Source organism: Sus scrofa, chromosome 18, assembly GCF_000003025.6.
Source record: "Sus scrofa isolate TJ Tabasco breed Duroc chromosome 18, Sscrofa11.1, whole genome shotgun sequence".
In the NCBI taxonomy this organism is placed as follows: Eukaryota; Metazoa; Chordata; class Mammalia; order Artiodactyla; family Suidae; genus Sus; species Sus scrofa.
Window position 1 is genome coordinate 33,735,646 of NC_010460.4, and position 19,622 is coordinate 33,755,267.

The window sequence follows — 19,622 nt, forward strand, 5'->3', positions numbered from 1 at the left end:
CCCTGGCAGTCTTTTGATTCGTATAATTGAATACACCCCATTTGAAGTTAGTAGATAAAAATGCACAGGTATTCATTTCTAAAAAAAAAGCGTTTTACTCATTATAAATTTATCATTTTGGTCTAACAGAAGGTAAAATGCAAGTGGCAAGAGTACCTACCAGCTAAGCAAAATGATCTTTGAAAAACAGACTCTCTCTGCATTAATTAAATTAAAAATCATCTGAGGATCAAAAGACAGTTAATGTTCATACCTCTTGAGAATTACATAGAATTTTAAAAATTCTATGTTTCCTCTCATTAGGCATCAGAGAAAAATGACTCTTTCCCTACGAGTAAATATTCTTCAAAAATCTCACAGGGGAGTTCCCGTCATGGCTCAGTGGTTAACGAATCCGACTAGGAACCATGAGGCTGCGGGTTCAATCCCTGGCCTTGCTCAGTGGGTTAAGGATCCGGTGTTGCCGTGACCTGCGGTGTAGGTTGCAGACGCGGCTTGGATCCCATGTCGCTGTGGTTCTGGCGTAGGCCGGTGGCTGCAGCTCCGATTGGACCCCTAGCCTGGGAATCTCCATATGCCTTTGAGAGAAAAGGCAAAAAAAAAAAAAAAAAAAATCTCACAGGGAATTCGTTATTTACATCACCAGTTTTAAAGTCTAATGTACTGTGTTTTTGTGCCATGTCAGTGTTAAATAAACACCTTTGGTTTCCTTCGAAACTAACATTTTAAAAATTTTGTTTTAAGGCCCAAGAATACATTTTTAAGTACATAGTTCAGTCTCGGAGGCTGTTTTCCCTCGCCACCGGCGGACAGAATGAGGAGGAATTTCGCTGCTGCATTCAAGAGCTTCTCATGTCAGTCCGGTTTTTTCTGTCACAAGAGAGCAAAGGGTCTGGAGCATTATCTCAATCACAGGTAATTTTTTTTTTTCATCTCTGCTGAATAGAAGCAAAATGAGTCCAATTTATTTATTTTTACACAGCAGCATAAGTGAATATTCTCTGCATCAGTCATCTGTAGCTCCAGGTTATACATTGTGGCTTAACCGACCTTGAATAGACTTTTAAAAAGCCCCCAGCTTCTGAGCTCCAGCCGAGCAGACGTTGCGTTGCTCTTCCTCAGACTGAATGGAGAGCCTCTTAGTTTACATTGGTCTCCATTCCAGTTTCCAGAACACGTGCTAATGATTAGAGACACCCTGTCACCATCAGCCCGGGGGAAGGAAGGAGGGGAACGAGTTTCACGAGAGCCAATTGGCCGCGGTTGTCTTCCCCCAAGCCTTGTGCTACCTTTCAGTCTGTCGACTTGAGACTCATTATATTGGACTTGGCTAAACTGCATGTTGTTTTGTCTTCTTTAACTTGACCCTAATTGTCCTGGGACTGAGTTTATATGTCCAGTGCTGAGTGGTTGCTGCCAAATTCTATTACCAGGAGTAGCTCGTCATGTTTTGTTTAAGAGCAGCATCTATCCACTTTCCAAGTAGCGTGGCCTTGAACATGATCCAAGAGATAAGGCTGAATATCTTTCTCTACACTTTCTTAATCCTTCTTGTATATGTTTAATTCTAAAAACTTGGTTACAAGCCTGTCAGATGGAGAAGCAGCCTCTTTACTGCCATCCCCCGGAGACTGGAGACTTATTGAGAATTGGGATATAAAATGGGAGATTAGGAGACAAAACTAGATCCCTAAGAGTATCATTTTAATTGGGTGTCATTTGACATTAGGAAGGCATTACATATAATGGCAAAACAGTGGAAAGGTACCAACCCTCCAAAAATAGCATCATGCTTCTCTGACTTTTCAGGGGGCTATTCTTGTTGTTTTTTTCATCCCTGCAAAAGCGGACTGATCTTCCATCTGGGCAAGGATACAGGCTTTTTTAAATGTCATTTTGACCTCACTTATCAGCAGTACAATTACTATACTTTAGGAAACTTGCCAGAGACCTCAGTGTCGAATTGCCCACTATCCAACCCCTCTAAATTGATATTTGAAAAGGCAAGTCTAGGAGTTCCTGTTGTGGCTCAGTGGAAACGAACCCAACTAGTATCCATGAGGATGATGGTTCAATCCCTAACTTTGATCAATGGGTTAAGGAGCCAGTGTTGCCATTAACTGTAGTGTATGTCACAGATGCGGCTCACATCCCACATTGCTGTGGCTGCGGTGTAGGCCAGCAGCTGCAGCTCCGATTTGACCCCTAGCCCAGGAACTTCCATATGCCACAGGTTCAGCCCTAAAAAAAGAAAAAAAAAAAGAAAAGGCAGATCCAATACACTAAGCAAATGTTCCTTCAGAATTTCACTACTTTACAAAAGCTGTTGAAAATTTGTGTTTTCGTTTTGAGATTTTCTCTAAAAAAAAAAACAAAAAAAACAAAAAAACAACAACAACTTTTGTCAGCTACAGGGACAAAACTTATCTAATTCTTCTCTGAAAAATATTTTCTTACTCTTGAGAGTAACCTTAAGTCATAGTTTCTCCATGAGATACCTTCCTAAGCACTCAAGAGACGTTTTTTCTTCTTTAAAGTTAGAGAAATATTCTTTTACCTTTGTTATGTTTCCACCAAATCCTAGCAGTCACCCTGAGATGCTTTGGGCCACAAAATGCAGAGCAGCCTCCTGTTCTGTGTATCATACTGCCCTCCACTGCTCTTGATGCTCTGAGTTCTGCAGCTCCATCAAGATAGTGAAACAACTGCAGCTCCTTCAAAGAATCGGACTTTGGAGTTCCCATCATGGCTCAGTGGACAATAATCTGACTAGCATCCATGAGGACACAGGTTCAGTCTCTGGCCTTGCTCAGTTGGTTAAGGATCCAGCGTTGCCATGAGCTGTGGTATGTGTCGTAGACACAGCTTGGGTCTGGTGTTGCTGTGGCTGAGGTGTAGGCCGGTGGCTACAGCTCTGATTTGACCTCTAGCCTGGGAACCTCCATATGCCATGGATGCGGCCCTAAAAAGACCAAAAAAAAAAAAAAGAAAGAAAGAAAGAATCAGACTTTGTCTTTTTTTGGCCCTTAGCTTTTTATCAAGAGATAATAAGATAATATATAAAATGTGTACATAAAGTTTCTGAGTATCTTCATAAACTCTACTGAAGTCCTTCTGTATTATTTTGTTCATTATCCCATGTTTGTTAAATTCTGATGTGGTACTTTTGTTTGGGTTGATGCTAAGGGAAATTTTATATAAAATGAGGAGGTGCTTAGTTTTCTTCACTAAGCAATGAGGACATTGTCCCTCCGTATCTTGGGAGGGGGAGAATGCTACACACGTCTCCCCATTCCAAGTCCCCCTTCTGACCCCGTGCCTTCATAGCTCTCTTCCAAGAAGGAAGGTGTCACCATTCTGTTCCACGGTGTTAGTTTTCTATTGCTGCAGAACCAATGACCATAATGGCTTTGGATGACACCCATTTCTTAGCTCAGGTTCTGTAGGTCAGAAGGCTTGGTTGAATTTTTGACATAGGCCAAAATTAAGGTGTTGGCACTGATGGCTTATTTGGAGGCATCGATGGCTCACTTTCTGGGTCTTTTGGCAGTTAGCAGTTTCCCTGTGAGTGAGAGTCCCATCTCCTAGCTGATGGCTATCAGCCGAGGCAGGAGGTGGCAGGGGTGGGGAATAGAGTGGTCTCGGCTCCTAGAAGCCACTGTCATTCCTTGGTGTGTGGCCTCTCCATCCTCAAAGCCAGCCATGGTATGTCAGTCTCTTCAGGTCTCTATGCCTTCTCCCACCAGGATCCAGAGAAAACTTGTGATTTAAGGGCTGTATATTAGGTCAGGCCCACCTAGATAAACTCCATAGTTTAAGATCAGCTGATTAGGAATCATTACATGTGCAAAATCCCTTTTGCTGCATAGCATAATACAATTATGGGAACCACATCGGGGGACCAAGTTCATGGGGATCTCTTAAGACATTGCCTACCATGTCCAGAGCCATATCCACTGGTCTTGCCTTTTGCGTTAAAGACAAAAACCCACTTTCCTTGATCCATTTTGCACATTTTCCAGATGGGCTACAGCTCAGGGCAAATTCCTTCTCCTAGAGGCAGAATAGCCAGCCCAGCAATCCTTCAGGTTGAATCAATGGATCTGCTATATAGATCTGGCCATCTTGGTCCTAGTAGAGGTTAGTCCTCCTGGCCTAAAGCCAGTTCTTTGGGAGTCTTGCCCCGGGCAGGACTGAAGGCTAACTCAGTTGTATGCAGTGGATCTTGTTTTCCAAATCCATGGACAGTTCCCTACCATGGAAACCCCAAGCAAAGAAGAGGAGTGGCAGAAGGAGTTGAGGCCCAAGACTCTGCCTCTAATTCCTATTAATTATCCTTCTCTGTTTGTCTTGGCTACCAGGAAGGTCAAAACAAAATTGTTTTTATTGTTATTTGCAGTAAAAATTTTTATCTTAGATGCATGTACAACTTTTTGTCTGCCCTCATCACAAGGTCTGTGTTCCTTTATCCTTTTTAATAAATGTGTCTTCCATTGTAGGCCCATTCAAATACTTTTTGAAGCAAAGAGGTAAAAATAGGTAATGATTCCTGAAGAAAATCAACTTAGGTGACTTTATAGTGAACAGAGACCTGGCTTCATTTTATTTTATTTTTTTTTTAAACTTCATCTGTATGACTCAGCTCTTTGCAGAGTGAAATGAAGTTCTATAAATATAGTCTTTACCAGGAAGTATCGGGTTATTAATTTTAAATGCATTCAAGTAAATCTATAATTTCTAAGAGTCAAAGGAAGAGCATAGCTCTTGACCCCAGCACCTTAAGTATTCTAATGGTTCTGACATCAAAAATAGATTTTGGCTCTTCTAGATATTTTTGTTGCTGCTGTATAGATAAACACCAAACTCCATGAATTTGAATTTGATTCTGTGTTTGAATCATCAGCACACGTAGACTTGACCTACTTTCTGCTGGTGTCAGGTCTCATTGGTAAGCCAGCCTGCCCTTGAATCTCAGCATATTAGAAACATGTGCCTCCTTTCTTCACCAGGTGGTTGAGGCTGATCGACTTTTCCTTCCATTGCCCTCCTTTTGTGAAATTTTAAAAGGCTGAGTTTGTTTTGCTGTACCGTCCTAGCCCAATTTTTAAAGTATGTCCCTCAGGATTTGATGCTAGCATCTTTTTTTTTTTTTTCTCCCTTAGAAAATAATAATTGGGTTTCTTTATGTAAAGAATATTCTTAGTACAGACCGTTCTGGGTTTACAATAGCTCTTGAAGCAACCTAAGGTGTTGTTCTAATGATCTTGTCATTTGAGAGGTGATGAAACTGAAACCTAAGGGTTTAGACTGATTTGTCCAAGGTCACAGAGTTGATTAGAAGCCAGGCTAGTCCTACACATAATTTAGGTCATCTCGGGCCTTCTGATGTCCTGTGTTTCTTTTCTTTAATCATGAATTGTGTGCTTTAGGGAATACATGTGTTTGGTTTCTTAAAGGTAATTGAGATTTAAATGAGCACTTCAGAAAGCTTCTCCCAAAAAGAATGTAACATAACTAATTAGAGTTCAGGTCTTGGTTGAGCATTCTTTCCATTTGATCATGCTGTATTCCACTGATTCTTTGATGGTTTTGCCCATCATTCTGCTAATGTCAGTTGTTTTCCAGAACTGCCCAGTTTTCACTGTGTTACGCCTTTGCATGTTTTGAAAAATTGCTCTATCCTGGCACACTTTTTTTTCCCCCCTATAATTTGCCTTTTCAGCCTTTTTAAAGTTTTAGGTACCAGAAGCATTTTACATTCATTTTCCTACCATTCAAAAATATTTGTCACAGTCTTAAACTCACTGACATTTTATAGCTGATTTCTCAGGGCTTATCTGGGGGTTGATTTAAGTTTCATCTTTTTAAGGCTGTGTTTCTGAGCTCCTTCCCAGCCGTGTACTCAGAGCTGCTGAAGCTCTTTGATGTCCGAGAAGTGGCCAACTTGGTACAGGACACCCTGGGCAGTCTGCCCACAATCGTGCACGTGGACGACGCCCTGCAGGCTGTCAAACTTCAGTGCATTGGCAAAACCGTGGAAAGCCAGCTCTATACCAACCCAGGTAAGGCAGTGGGTGTCTTGAATGAAACAATGTCCCTAGAAAGCCATTTTTTACATCTTCCAGCCATAGGTTAGCAGAAGCAATTTTAAAAAAGGAAACTAGAAACTGCGTTCTCAAAGGCATTATTTATTTGGATTGTTAGAATGCATGTATTAAATAGCCAGATAAAAAAATACGACTATTAAAAATTTATTTCTAGAAAGAATGAAACCTCTAATGATTAAATTGATTCTAATCATAACAGGTTGTAGCATAGGGTATGCTTTTTTCCTTGTTAAGAGAGGGAGGGGAGTCCTGCTTCTGGAGTTCCCTGGTGGTCTAATGGTTAGGATTCAGCACTTTCACCACTGTGGCCATGGTTCAGTCCCTGGTCTGGTAACTGAGATGCCACATCAAGCTGCTGCACACCCCAACCAAAAAAGAGAGAGAAAGAGAGAGAGAAAGAGGGAGAGAGAAAGAAAGAAAGGAAGGAAGGAAGGAAGGAAGGAAGGAAGGAAGGAAGAGAGAGAGAGAGAGAGAAAGAAAGAAAGAAAGAAAGGAAGGAAGGAAGGAAGGAAGGAAGGAAGGAAGGAAATAGGCCCTTCTGTGTATACTTGCTTCCCTCATAGAAATTTTCTCTATTGGAGTTCCTGTTGTGGCACAGCAGAAACAAATCCGACTAGTAACCATGAGATTGCAGGTTTGATCCCTGGCCTCACTCAGTGGGTTAAGGATCTGGCATTGCCATGAGTTGTGGTGTAGTTCGCAGACATGGCTCAGATCCAGCATTGCTGTGGCTGCGGTGTAGGCTGGCAGCTGTAGCTCTGATTGGATCTCTAGCCTGGGAACCTCCATATGCCGCAGGTGCGGCCCTAAAAAGCAAAAAAAAAAGAAATTTTCTCTATCAATATTTCATTCCTATTTTCTATGTCTTTATTCTATAGAGATGAAAAATACTTTTTTTTAACCCTTTCGAAATTTGTTCGTCTTTTTAGTCTTTGTATGACGACATTATGTTGAATGTCGTTCTGTAGAGTGCTTATTTTTGACAAATATTACAATTTTATATTAATCCATGCTACTAGATATAGCTTTAGAGTTTTCTTTGACTGTTACTTAGTATTCCACTGGATGAAATATTCATGGTTAATTTATGTTTCTCCTCTTGATAGACTGTTAATATGTTTCTTCTTTTTTTTTTTCTGAAATAAACCGCACTTCAGACATTGTGAAATAAAGTTCATCCTTCTGATTTTTTCCACATAAATAAACATCCTGGCGATTTCTTAGAGTAGTTTTCAAACTCTACCCCTAGGAGCCCTAGAGAGTCTTCTGTAGTGATTAAAGCTGCCTCTGGGGTTAGGCGCAGGGGGTGTGAAGTGGAGAGCATAAGGGTTCAGACCAGGTACCAGGTACCAGTTGGCTAGACCACTAATTCTGTTTTTACCAACCTAAGAAGGGTTCGTTCCCCTCTCAGAGAAATCAGTAATTTCTACCATAGTTCCTGCTCACTGACAAGATAATTCTTTATTAGGTTCAAGTCTGAGCAGCATGAATAATGAAAACTGTTTTCAAATATGAGGAAATTATTTGGGGAGACCCTTCATTACATATATATGCCCCTGGGAGATGTGTTCTGTCTGCGGACTCAGTCCCTTGTTGATCACTGATGTTCATTCAGTAGGTGGTAGAGACATGAGGACCTAGGAAATATGAAAAGAAGTGGCTACAATCCAGGAGAAAAGATAGTGGGTTTCTGTGGGAGGTGGTGAGATTATTTATCGGGGACAGGGTGGAAGAGACCCAGGAAAACGGGACCTTCAAGGGCCTGAGCTGGTGAGCTGGGGAGAGGTTCAGAGCCAGTGCTGGGAGTTAGTTAGTGATGGTGACACTGGTATGGAGGAGGAAGAGGGGGAGGGGAGACCCGCCTCCCGTGTTACCTGGGACACTCCCCAGGGAAGATGATTATGGGGAAGCATAAACTTTGGAGAAGAAAAGCAGCTCCCAATCAGTGGACCAGTTAGAAGCTGCACCGTGTGCAGATTGGTAAGAGGATCGACTTCCGCCAGTGCCCCAGGAAGATGCCATTAGCTTGCCATTCAGTGACTCACCCACCGAGGAATAGACCATCATGTACAAGTGACAGGGCACATCTGGAAGGAGGAAAACAGCAGGTCCTTCCACAACTCAAACTACCCTGCATTTAAATCATGTGGGATCCCACAGTAGTGTTAGAAAAACCTGGAAGTGTTTCTAGTGTCTCTGAAATGCTAAGTCAGAGACTGTGGACTTGGGGAACAGATGGGGCATATCTGTGTTGTCCCATTCAAAGATGAGCTCTTGTAGGAAAAGACGTGCAGTGCAGATAGTTGGCTTCATAGATCGTGCCAAAGAACTGGGTAGGATACCTTGGCTGGTGGTTAAGAGGAGAGTATGATCCCTACAAGGGCCATGGCACACCTCACAAAAGTAAGCAGATTCTGTCTCACTAGAGGAAGAAGAAAAGGGACCATATAAAACTGTAAGGGCTTGGTGTGGATGCAGAGAACATAGATTCCAGCAGTCATCCACTGAGAATAACAGGTAGAAAAATAAAGTCTAACACATTTGACCTGTACTTAAAAAAACACAAGTGCACAGGCACACACACACACATCCAAACACACACACACAGGCACACACTTCTTACAATAAGGAATGGATTTTTTTTTTTTTAATGCCAGACCCACGGCATATGGAAGTTCCCTGACCAGGAATTGAATCTGAGCTCCAGCAATGCCAGGTCCTTAACCCACTGCACCAGGATGGTGATCGAACCCGTGCCTCTGCCGCAACCCAAGCCTCTGCAGTGGGATTCTTAACCCACTGCTCCACAGCTGGAACTCCAAGGAAAGTTTTTTTAATGGGAGTTTATAATTCGATTGCCACACTTTTGTCATATTTCCCCAGAAGTAACTGTAACTAAATGATGGAAAGTGGTCAAAAAAAATTACCAAGGAACCATGAACAAAAAAAAAAAAAAAAAATGAATAGCATCACAAAAATACAGTGATATCAGACTTACATTTTAGACTTCGTTTTGGTGTATTAGTTTCCTACTGATGCTGTAACAGCTACTGCAAACTGAGTGGATTAGTGCAACACAAATTTCTTACGTTACATTTCTGTAGAGCAGAAGTCCCCAAATGCTTCTCACTGGGCTAGAATTCTTCTGTCTAGGCATCATTCTTCTGTCTAGGGGATAATTTTTTTCTTGCCATTTATATCTTCTAGAGGCCACTTGCATTCCTTGGTTTCAGCCCCTCCTTTGTCTTTAAAACCTGCTGGGTAGTATCTTCACATCCCTCTCTGTGTCTAGCTGCTTTCACTTGTAAGGACCCCTTCGTTTACACTGGGCTCACCTGGATGATCCCAGATAATCTCTCCATCTCAGTATCCTTAATTTAATCACCTCTGCCAAGTCCCTTTAATCTAGCATCTTCTTTTCACAAAGCATATTCATAGGTTCTGTGAATTTAGAGGTCTTTGAGGAGGATGACTATTTTTGCCTATGACATATGGGTAAAACAGATTCAAAGACAGTGTGATGACATAGCTCCTTGAAGGTCAAAATCCCTCAGAAATCTATGAAATTTGGTGTTTATTGGAAGTAAAATACATGGCACACAGAAGAGCTGTAGTTATGTGAGTACATGCATCTTGGCCAGGTGGAAATTACAAATGACAATTTCCTGATTAAAAGTATAAAGCTGAACAGGGCAAAAAAAGGAGTGATAAGTACTACAGGGTATCAACTGGGTATGTATTCAGCTGAAGACAAAGTGCTTAATTCTTGACTGCCTTCATGACAGTTCCATTTCTCAGAACACTGAGTATGGCAAAGATAACTGCTTCTCTAAGCTGAATTCTGTTCAGCAGAAATGAACTGGTTAGTGATGGAGAAGTGAGAAGAATCTGAGGAAGTGACCTCATTTTCTGGGGGTTCATGTTAGCCAAAAGGAAGACAGAGAACATGTGGCCCACACTTTAAGAAAATAAATCTCAAGACATTCTGGAGAAAACGATCTTAGATGTTACAAGCCCCTTAGGAGGGATAGAAAATTCTAAACATTGTCTTTGTGCTGGAATCCTGTATTGCCCAGTGTTGCACAGAGAAGCAGACCCAGTAGTGTGTGTGTGTGTGCGCGCGTGTGCGTGCATTTATGTGTGTAAAGAGATTTATTATGAGGAATTGTCTCATGCTATGAAGGCTGAGAAGTCCCAGCGTCTGTAATTGGTAAGTTGGAGACTCAGGAAAACTGGTGACAGAGATGCAGTCTGAGTCTTAAGGCTTGCAGACTAGGAGAGCTGATTGTATAAATTGAGACTAAATCTGAAAGCAGGAAAGGACCAACATCTCAGCTGAAAGACAGGCAGAGAGGGAGCTCTCTCTTCCTCCACCTTTTGTTCTGCTCATGGCTTCAACAGATTAGATGAGACCCACCCACATTGGGAAGGACAGTCTGCTTTACTTAGTCTAGCAAATCATGGAATTCTCATCATCCAGAAACAGTCACACAGACACACCCAGGATAATGTTTAACCAAATATCTGGGCTTCTGTGGCACAGTCAAGTTGACATATAAAATTAACCATCACATGGAGTTCCTCTTGTGACTCAGTGGGTTAGGAACCCAACTAGTATCCATGAGGATGCAGGTTTGATCCCTGGCCTCGCTCAGTGCGTTAAGGATCTGGCATTACCGCAGGCTGTGACGTGGGTCACAGATGTGGCTCAGATCTAGTTTTACTGTGGCTCTGGCATAGGCTGGCAGCTGCAGCTTTGATTCAACCCCTAGCCTGGGAACTTCCATATGCTGCAGGTGTGGCCCTAAAAAGCAAAAAAAAAAAAAAAAAAAAAAAAAAATTAGCCTTTGCAAAGCCCAAGGAGAGATAAAGTAGAGTGGGCAGGCAAAGGAAGCAGCATGGCTGCAAAATACTTGCAGTTGAGCTTAGATTAGAAATTAATGCATACAGAAGACAGAACGAGTACTACATACTAAGGCCAGCACAGCAGAACGCAGTGAAAAAAGTCACAGGGAGGTTCAAGCCACATTGAGTTAAAGGCTACTGTGCAGCCTCAAGGCTGGAGCCTTTCCACAGCCAGGCAGGACTGAATCAACCCTTGTGGTTGCAGGCCCCCCCCCCCCCCATGATCAGAGTCTAGAGCGTCTGGCCAGGCCTGAAGGACTTACCTAAGATTTGGGATCTCCGTATATTGACATTCAATGTCGAAATCATCTGGAGTCCAGGCAGACTTACGTAACGTATAAAAAGTTGAGCAATTCACTTTTCCCTTTCACCACCCAATTCTTTTCTTGCTGTTTTTTGAAGGCTGGAAAAGGGTCTAAGGTGTTGGAGAAGACAGCCTTGGCAGTGGCAAAATGAGTAGACTTGAAGTACAGAGGTTGTGGTATAGGGAGGTAGAAGCATGGAGAGTGGGATCAGAGGGTAGTTTGGGCAATGGTAGCGAGAGGCTGGACTCTGGGGGACTGTGGTTTTTGCATCAGCTTTGCCCTGGGCCCCCATTGCTTGGCACTTGACTGGTTCAGCAGAGGTCTGCTGAACTATTGCAAAGCTATTTGCTTATTAAGAAAAAGTCATATATGTTTCTAACTTTGGGATAATTGAGCAGTTTATCAGGCAAAACTCCATGCAGAAAATAGAAGTGAGAATAAATGCCCTGAGTGTGTAGTGATGAGAAACATGCTGATGCTACTTTCTTTTGCCTACAAACCAAAAGAGCAACTATTTTAGGGTGGGGATTTCTTAAGAAACTAGCCGGAAGTCATTTTTTTTTTCCCATCCCCATTTTAGGTCATAATATAAAGGAGGGGTGTGTGATGGTTTATCCATTTGACAACTTTAAGAATAAAATCTCAGAGTTCCTATTGGGGTGCAGCAGAAACAAATCTCACTAGTATCCATGAGGATGTGGGTGCAGGTTTGATCCCTGGCCTCGCTTAGTGGTCCGGGGGTCTGGCATTGTGGATCCCAAGCTGTCGTAGCTGTGGTGTAGGACAGCAGCTATAGCTCCGATTCGACCCCTAGCCTGGGAACATATGCAGCCCTCAAAAAAAAAAAAAAAAAAAAAAAAAAAAGAAAGAAAGAAAAGAAAGAATAAAATCTTAACTACAGTTGATGGGTGCCTAGTAGCTTTTATTTCTTAGAGCTACGGTTAAAGCATACTTGAGTGTTGACTTTTCTTGCACTGCCAGTGATTACATTTTTTTCACATTGGAAAATGCCATTTGTTTCAAACATTTCTGCTAGCCAGAGCTTGCAAAGTAGTAGGTGGACCTTATAAAGATGAGCAAAGTTGCGTGAATACTGGCTGCTCCTTTTCCTCCTAAAAGTAGAATAATAATGCAGGACCATTGGAAGAAGTATAAGACCTTGTTTTTTTTTAATGTAGATTTCATGTTGTTTGACCAATATAAAAATAGGTTTTTTTAAAAGTCCCCTGAGACCTCAAGAATGCCTTTGTTAAAATAGCATGTGTTCTTCCCCCTCTCATCTCAGATCCTTCATCCCCGCCCCACCTCCTTACCTCCTTTCGCAGTGTTCCCCCCAGACCCCCCCTCCCAAAGTGAAAAAAGGCCTTTCCGAGTAGCCTCCACCATCAGGGAGCTCCGAAAGCACTTGCTGAGCGTCTCCTAGTTTTCACAGTTGTTCAGTCTCTGTTCTTGGCTTTCACTAAAGATCTGCGTGCATAAAATTATTAAGGTGTATATATTAGGTAAAATCATGTTAAGATGTAGGTTCTTAAAGAAGTACTTGGAAAGAGCTTCTTTGGAAACTAATTTCCGCATCTTTCCCTAAAAAGAGACAAAGGTAAAATTAGGAGTTTTAGGTAATGCGTTACTTTGAACATAGACCCTAATATGAAAGATAGGCGTCACTGAATTCGTAGTTGAGTTTTATGAGTTGAGTTGTATCTATGGTGTTTGAAAATAAAGGTAAATATACATATTTTTGACTACTCAACATCTAATTTTAACTTTGTTCTCTGACCATGTTTCTGATCTTTTCAGTACAGATTGACACGAGCAAGCATGCTCCTCCTAGGGAAAGAGTGAACCCATATCTTTTCATTTCTTATCTGTCACTCATCCACATTTGCAGATTTTCAGGGAGTGGGAAGTGGAGCCAGGATGCATGTCTTTTTTCTGATGCCACAAATAGTTGCTGTGGTTTGTGTGGAAGTACGATGCTAGGAAGAGCCACTTTCTCCTGGGGGCCCAGGGTGCGCACCAGCATGTGCAGTCACTGCAAAGTGGGCTGTGATAATGTGTCTCCCACTTGCTTCCCACGTAAGCTGTGTTAAAACATTAAGACAAGAAATGTTGGAGTTCCCATCATGGCTCAGCATTGTGACCAGGATCCATGAGGTTATGGGTTCAATCCCTGGCCTTGCTCAGTGGGTCAAGGATCCAGCGTTGCTGTGAACTGTGGTGTAGGTTGCAGATGTGGCTCGGATCTGGTGTTGCTGTGGCTATGGTGTAGGCTGGCAGCTGTAGCTCAGATTAGATCCCTAGCCTGGGAACTTCCATATGCCGTGAGTGCAGCCCTAAAAAGAAAAAAAAAAAAAAAAAAAAAAAAAGAGAAAGTCAGGTCAGGGAGTTCCTGCATTGCTGTGGCTGTGGTGTAGGCCAGCAGCTGCAGCACTGAATCGACCTCTAGCCTGGGAATTTCCATATGCCACAGGTGCAGCCCTAAAAAGACCAAAAAAAAAAAAAAAAAAAAAAAGTCATATCAGACAAGATTGGGTGCATTCAGGGTGGTATGGCTGTGGAGTGCATGGACCTAGAAATTGTCATGCTAAGTGAAATTAGTGAAAGGTGAAATACAAGCATCATATGATATCACTTATTTGTGAATCTAAAAAAAGGATACAAATGAACTTTTTTGCAGAGCAGAAATAGACTCAGAGACTTTGAAAAATGTGTGGTTACCAAAGGGGACAGGCGGGGAGTGGGGAGGGGCGGATTGGGAGTTTGGGATTGGCATATGTGCACCGAGGTATGTGCAATGATTGGCCAATGGGGACGGGCTGCATAGCATAAGGAACTCTACCCAATGTTCCGTGATCATCTATGGGGGGAAGAATCTGAAAGAGAATGGATGTGTGTATATGTTTAACTGAATCGCTTGGTGGCGCAGCAGAAGTTATAACAACCTTGTAAATCCACTATATGTCAACAGAACTTTACAAAATGAGAAAAGAAAAGAAACAAAAAGAAACAAAATGAAAAAAGAAAAGAAAAAAAAAAAAGAAACCATTTTACTTGCAGTTCACATCCAGTAGAATTCACCTTGTAGCTCATTCCTTCATTCAGCAGATGTTTATTGCCTGCAGACCCCACTCCAGGAATTATGTTAGCAACATTGCAGCAAATTAAACAGATACATACTACCTGCTTGTAAGCTGCTTCTCCTCTAGCATGAAAGCAGAGTTTGAATGAGTAATTATGCTGTGGTTAAGTACCTCAGCAGTTGTGCTGGGGGGAGTGGATGAGGTGCTATTGACCAGGGAGAAATGAGTGAGTCTTGGGGTTCATCCCACCCACTTGACCTCAGTTAGTCATCCATATGCTAACGTAACAGGCAGGTTGGTATTTCTAGGCCAGATCTCTCCACTGAGCTCCAAACATGAAGAGCCATCTGCCCTCTCCACAGCTCTACGTGGAGGTCTCACGGGCTCCTGACACTCAGCCTGCCTAGAATGGAAATCTCAACATCTTTCTCTCTAAGCCTGCTCTTTCCCATCGTAGCAGATGCAGCGCCATGTGCCTGGAGAGCTCAGGGGTGCTCTTGAAACCCTCTCCTCCCTTTACCTTTCATCTCCACCCATCACCACCCCCGCCCTTGGGGCCTCCCGAGGGTTCCCCATGCCTGGCCACTTCGCCTCTCCCCCACTCCCACTTCTCCCTCCGAACTGCCACCTGGTCTGAACTGCCTCAGACGTTCCCCCAATATCTCCTTTCTCCTGTCCATCTACGGAACCAAAGTTCCCTTTGGAAACTCATACCAGATGTTGTCACTCCTAACTTCTTTTTTTTTTCTTTCTTTCTTTTATTATGTATTTATTTTGTCTTCTAGAGCCGCACCTGAGGCATATGGAGATTCCCAGGCTAGGGGTAGAATCAGAGCTACAGCTGCTGCCTTATGGCACAGCCATAGCCATGTGGGATCCAAGCCATGTCTGTGACCTACACCACAGCTCACGGCAATGCCAGATCCCTGACCCATTGAAGGAGGCCAGGAATCAAACCCACATCCTCATGGATGCTAGCCAGATTCGTTTCCTCTGAGACACAACAGAAACTCCCCCAGCTTCTTTTCTTACATCGTAGATGTTTGGCTCTGTTTTGAAGGTACATTCCAGAACTGCTGTCCCAGGCCCTGTGCTCTTGCCCTGCCCCCTGCCTGGTCCCATCACTGTATTACTTCACTCTCCTAGGAACCTCCTTTCTCCTGTTCCTTTCTGAACCTTGTTGATTCCCATTCATCCTTCAGGGCTCAGTTGAACTCTTATTTTCTCAAGAAATTTCCTCTCTGCCCCGCCTACGCCATTATAACTCTCATTCCTTAGCTTTTTACTTCTTGGATAACCTAACGTGTCTATAATACCCAAAGAATTGGTGATTTAGTGGTTTCATGTCTACCTCCCACCCTGCCCCAAAAGGAAAGCCCTGGAGGGCAGGGGCTTTCTTTCTTTTAAAGGCAGTTATATCTCCAGCTTCCATAACAGTGTCTGGTGCAAAATAGATGCTTGATAAGTGTTTTGTGAATGCTATGTACTGGGTCACGGCTAGAGATCAGGATGGAGCTAAGAAGGACCATGAATATGACAACAGAACAGTGTTCAGTGTGAAAGTCCCAGACCAGGAGCAGAGCAAAACTGACAAAGGTAAGAATTAAGGCCAGACCGCCTTGTGTTGGTAGCCCAGTGGAGTCATTAAAAGAAATATGCAGAATTTCCTGGTAGCTCAGTGAGTAAGGATCAGGCATTGTCACCTCTGTGGCTCAAGTTGCAGCTGTGGTGCTATTTTGATCCCTGGCCTGGGAACTTCCACATGCCACAGGTGTACCCCCACCCTCCAAAAGAGACTCCAAACCTCATTCCCAGAAGAAATCGAGAAGAATAAGAGAAAGGCCAACAGAGATAAGGCACTTCCCCACTTATGGATATGTGGCATTGCATTCCTTAGGATTTAGCTTTAGGACAGCTACTCCCTGGTGGAGGCACAGGGATGGGGAGGTGGGTGTGGGTGGATTGAGTCCACTGGGTAAGATCCTAAGCCACATTCAGAAATCACCCTTAGCTCTCCCCCCTCCGCCCCCCATTCCTTCCCTCTGTGATCCTGATGTTGTCTGCATGGCATGGAGCCCCTGAATCACTTGGGGACCTTTCCACCTGTCCTCCAGTGTCCGAAGGGCTTGTTTGCAGGTTTTGTTGCTGTCTGTGACACTTGCAGTTAGTTCCTGGTGGCTTTGGTGACAAATCCCTAATGCAGCTCTGATTTAGGCTTTTCTGTCCAGCTGATGCTTCCCTCCAGTCAGCAGCTCTGCTACCTACAAAGCTCCACCACAGTGTGACCCCTGCCTACTGGTTTCCCATCTCCCCATCCTGAGGCTGCCAAGAGCATCTGGCTTGGGTGTCCTGCTGATGTCCAGCCCATGCTGGGCCAGTTTGTGAAGAGTGGCTGGCAACCCTGTGTGGGGGGAGCTCCACAGGACTCCCAGATCTCACTCCCTTGGGGACAGATGTTTTGTTGATAGAGGAGACAGAGGTTATGACACTCCTTGAAATTAACCTCACGGAGGAAATTGATTAGCATTTCTTAATAGCTTCTCCTCCTTCACAGCCCCACACCCATTGGGAATTGCTAACAGGAGCTGGTTTTATCCACGCAAAAGTGTACAGGCAAAACAAAAAGTTTTGAGACACACAATGCATTCAATACATGGAGCTCTACCTGAGATATAGAATATGAGTGTATTGAATCTTTCAAGGATGGAGCCTGCATAACAAGTCTTTTGTTTAAATGTATAGAAAGTTAGTGTTTGTTCAACTGTGGCTTTTCTTTTTTTCTTTGGTCCTCCTTGATGAGTCCAGGTGTTTTCTTTTAAAGGTAAGAATTAGCATTTTAACCAGTCAGCTTGTTTGGCATTTTCCCACTGAGTCTATCATTTGCATTAGCTGATGCTGCCCTAGTAATGGAAAAGACGTAAATCTGCAGGCTAGTGTTATTTTCTTTTTACACACACCACATACAATTTTTTTTTGTATATCTTAGTTACTTTTTTGAAGTAGAGATTTTCTTAACACTTGGTTGCAAATTGAATTTTTAGAGATTAAATCCCAGTGGCTGCAGGAACATATCAGATAAGCTTTATCTTCCTTTCTAATTAAACATCATTAGGTAGTGACTTCTGTCATTTAAGCTTCCAGTTTCTTTTTCTTGGTTCTTTTTGTCAGGTAATTGATTTATAAATAAGTATTTAGGTTTCCTGGTCAGGCCTCCTATTGAAAGGAACCCTGCAGTTAATTTTCACAAGTTTGGGTTTTAATACTCTGTGTTTGTTTTGTTAAAGTGTCTTATGTGGTTTGCTTTGATGGTAAACCTAAGGCCAGTCCATCAGGCTTGTTGGGAGCCTGATAGCCGGCATTAAAAGAAATATGAGACTCCCAACCTCACTCCTAAAAGAGAAAACAATGAGAAGTCAGGTAAACACTAAAAAAAGCACTTTCTGAATTGTGAATACTTTATATTTCTTATGATATCTGTTAGAACACAGAATTTTGTATAAATGTATATATTTTACCTATAGATGTACCTTATTTATACTGGCTAGGAATCCAGTGCAATGTTGAATTGAATAGGTGAAATTGGCAATCCTTGCCTTATTTTTTATCTTAAGGAGAAAGCATTCAATCTTTTACTCTTATTATGTGAGCTAACAGCAAGCATTTCATTAATTCCCTGTATCAATTTGAGGAAATTACCTTCTGTTCTTATCTTCCTGACAGCTTTTATCATTAATGGACACTGAATCTTGCACATTTTTTTTCTACATCTACTGCTAATATGGGGAATTACATTGATTGATTGAATATTAAAGCAAACTTGCATTCCCGGGATAAGCCCTCTTTTATCATATTGTGTGTGTGTATTTTGCCAAAATTTTACAAGCATTTTTGCATCTATGTTGACCAGAGATATCAAATCTAGCTTTCTTGTCATGTCTTTGGTTGATTTGGGCATAAATAATGTTGGCCTCATAAAATGAATTAGTGATATTCCCTGTTTATTCTATTTTCTGGGAGGATTTGTATAGAATTGATATGCTTTCTTCCAATGAATACTTCATAAATTCATTGAAGCCACCTGGGTCTGGATTTTTCTTGTAGGCTCTTAACAGCAAGTTTAATTTCTTTAATAGGTATAGAATTATTTAGTTATCCATTTTTCCTCGAATGAGTAAAGTGGAATTATAATTTATGCAAACTCTTTATAAGGCACATTTTTTTATAATTTATTTATTTATTTTTACGCTGTGCAGCATGGGGGCCAAGTTACATGTATACATTTTTCCCCCCCTTTGTTCTGTTGCAGTGTAAGTATCTAGACGTAGTTCTCAATGCTACTCAGCAGGATCTCACTGTAAATCCTTTCCATGGGTTTACACATGGGTTTTTATAAACCAAGATTAATCTATTTGAATTGTTGCACAGGTGACATCTTTTAGAAAATCAAGCAGAGAGGGACAGGGACTAGGGGATTTGCAAGTGGGCATGTCCCGTAAGTAATAATGCCCATTATGGGCCCATAATAGACAATAATTTTGTACTCTTAACATCATGTTGAAAAACTAGCACTCAGGACAATATGCATACTTATTGTTACTTTTTCAAATACTGCTTAAATTTTTAGATTACCTATCACCTTACTATTTCAAATATTAACAACAAGTTAGGGATCAATATAAGACTTCCAGTTAAGGGAGAAATGACGCATGTGCAGTCAAAATTCATTATTTGTGGATTGACTCAACTAAAACTTATTTGTAACCCCCACATCGATACTTAGGGCACTTCAATGCCCATTCATGGACACGCACAGAGTAGTGAATCCATCAAGGTGCAGGATGCATACATTCCCAGCTGTCAAACATGACGATGCTCTATCTTCATTTCCACTCTCACACAGGGATGAGCAGAGGGTGGAGGCAGCAGAGGGCAGGAGGCTCTAGCTCTCAGGCAGCTGACAGTTTGAATCCTCCCTCTGGCCCCTGTTTGTGGGACTCCCTCAGGCCGGCCCCTTCGTACTTCTGAACTTCACTTTCTCTTTGTAAAATAATGAAAATAAACTGCCTGGATGAGTTATCTTTGGGAGTTCAGATTGTAAGCTCTGTGAGATATGCACAGGTACATAGAGGTTTCCCCTAGGAAGGATGATTCAGTATTCACTGTTTGATCATTCCCAGTGACTTTTTCGAAATTCACTTCCATGAATAAAATCAACTGTTTTTACT

General features: G+C 42.2%; 1 protein-coding gene across 10 annotated transcripts in view; it reads left to right on the forward strand.

The window, feature by feature from the left end:
* The window catches only part of DOCK4 (dedicator of cytokinesis 4), a 456,170-nt gene that overhangs the window by 312,447 nt on the left and 124,101 nt on the right, over positions 1-19,622 (forward strand). For all 10 annotated transcript variants that reach the window (XM_021079277.1, XM_021079281.1, XM_021079279.1 and 7 more), the window contains 2 exons: positions 745-915; positions 5,870-6,062. In XM_021079277.1, coding sequence (XP_020934936.1) covers positions 745-915; positions 5,870-6,062 — 364 coding nt within the window. The remainder of the gene's footprint in view (positions 1-744; positions 916-5,869; positions 6,063-19,622) is intronic.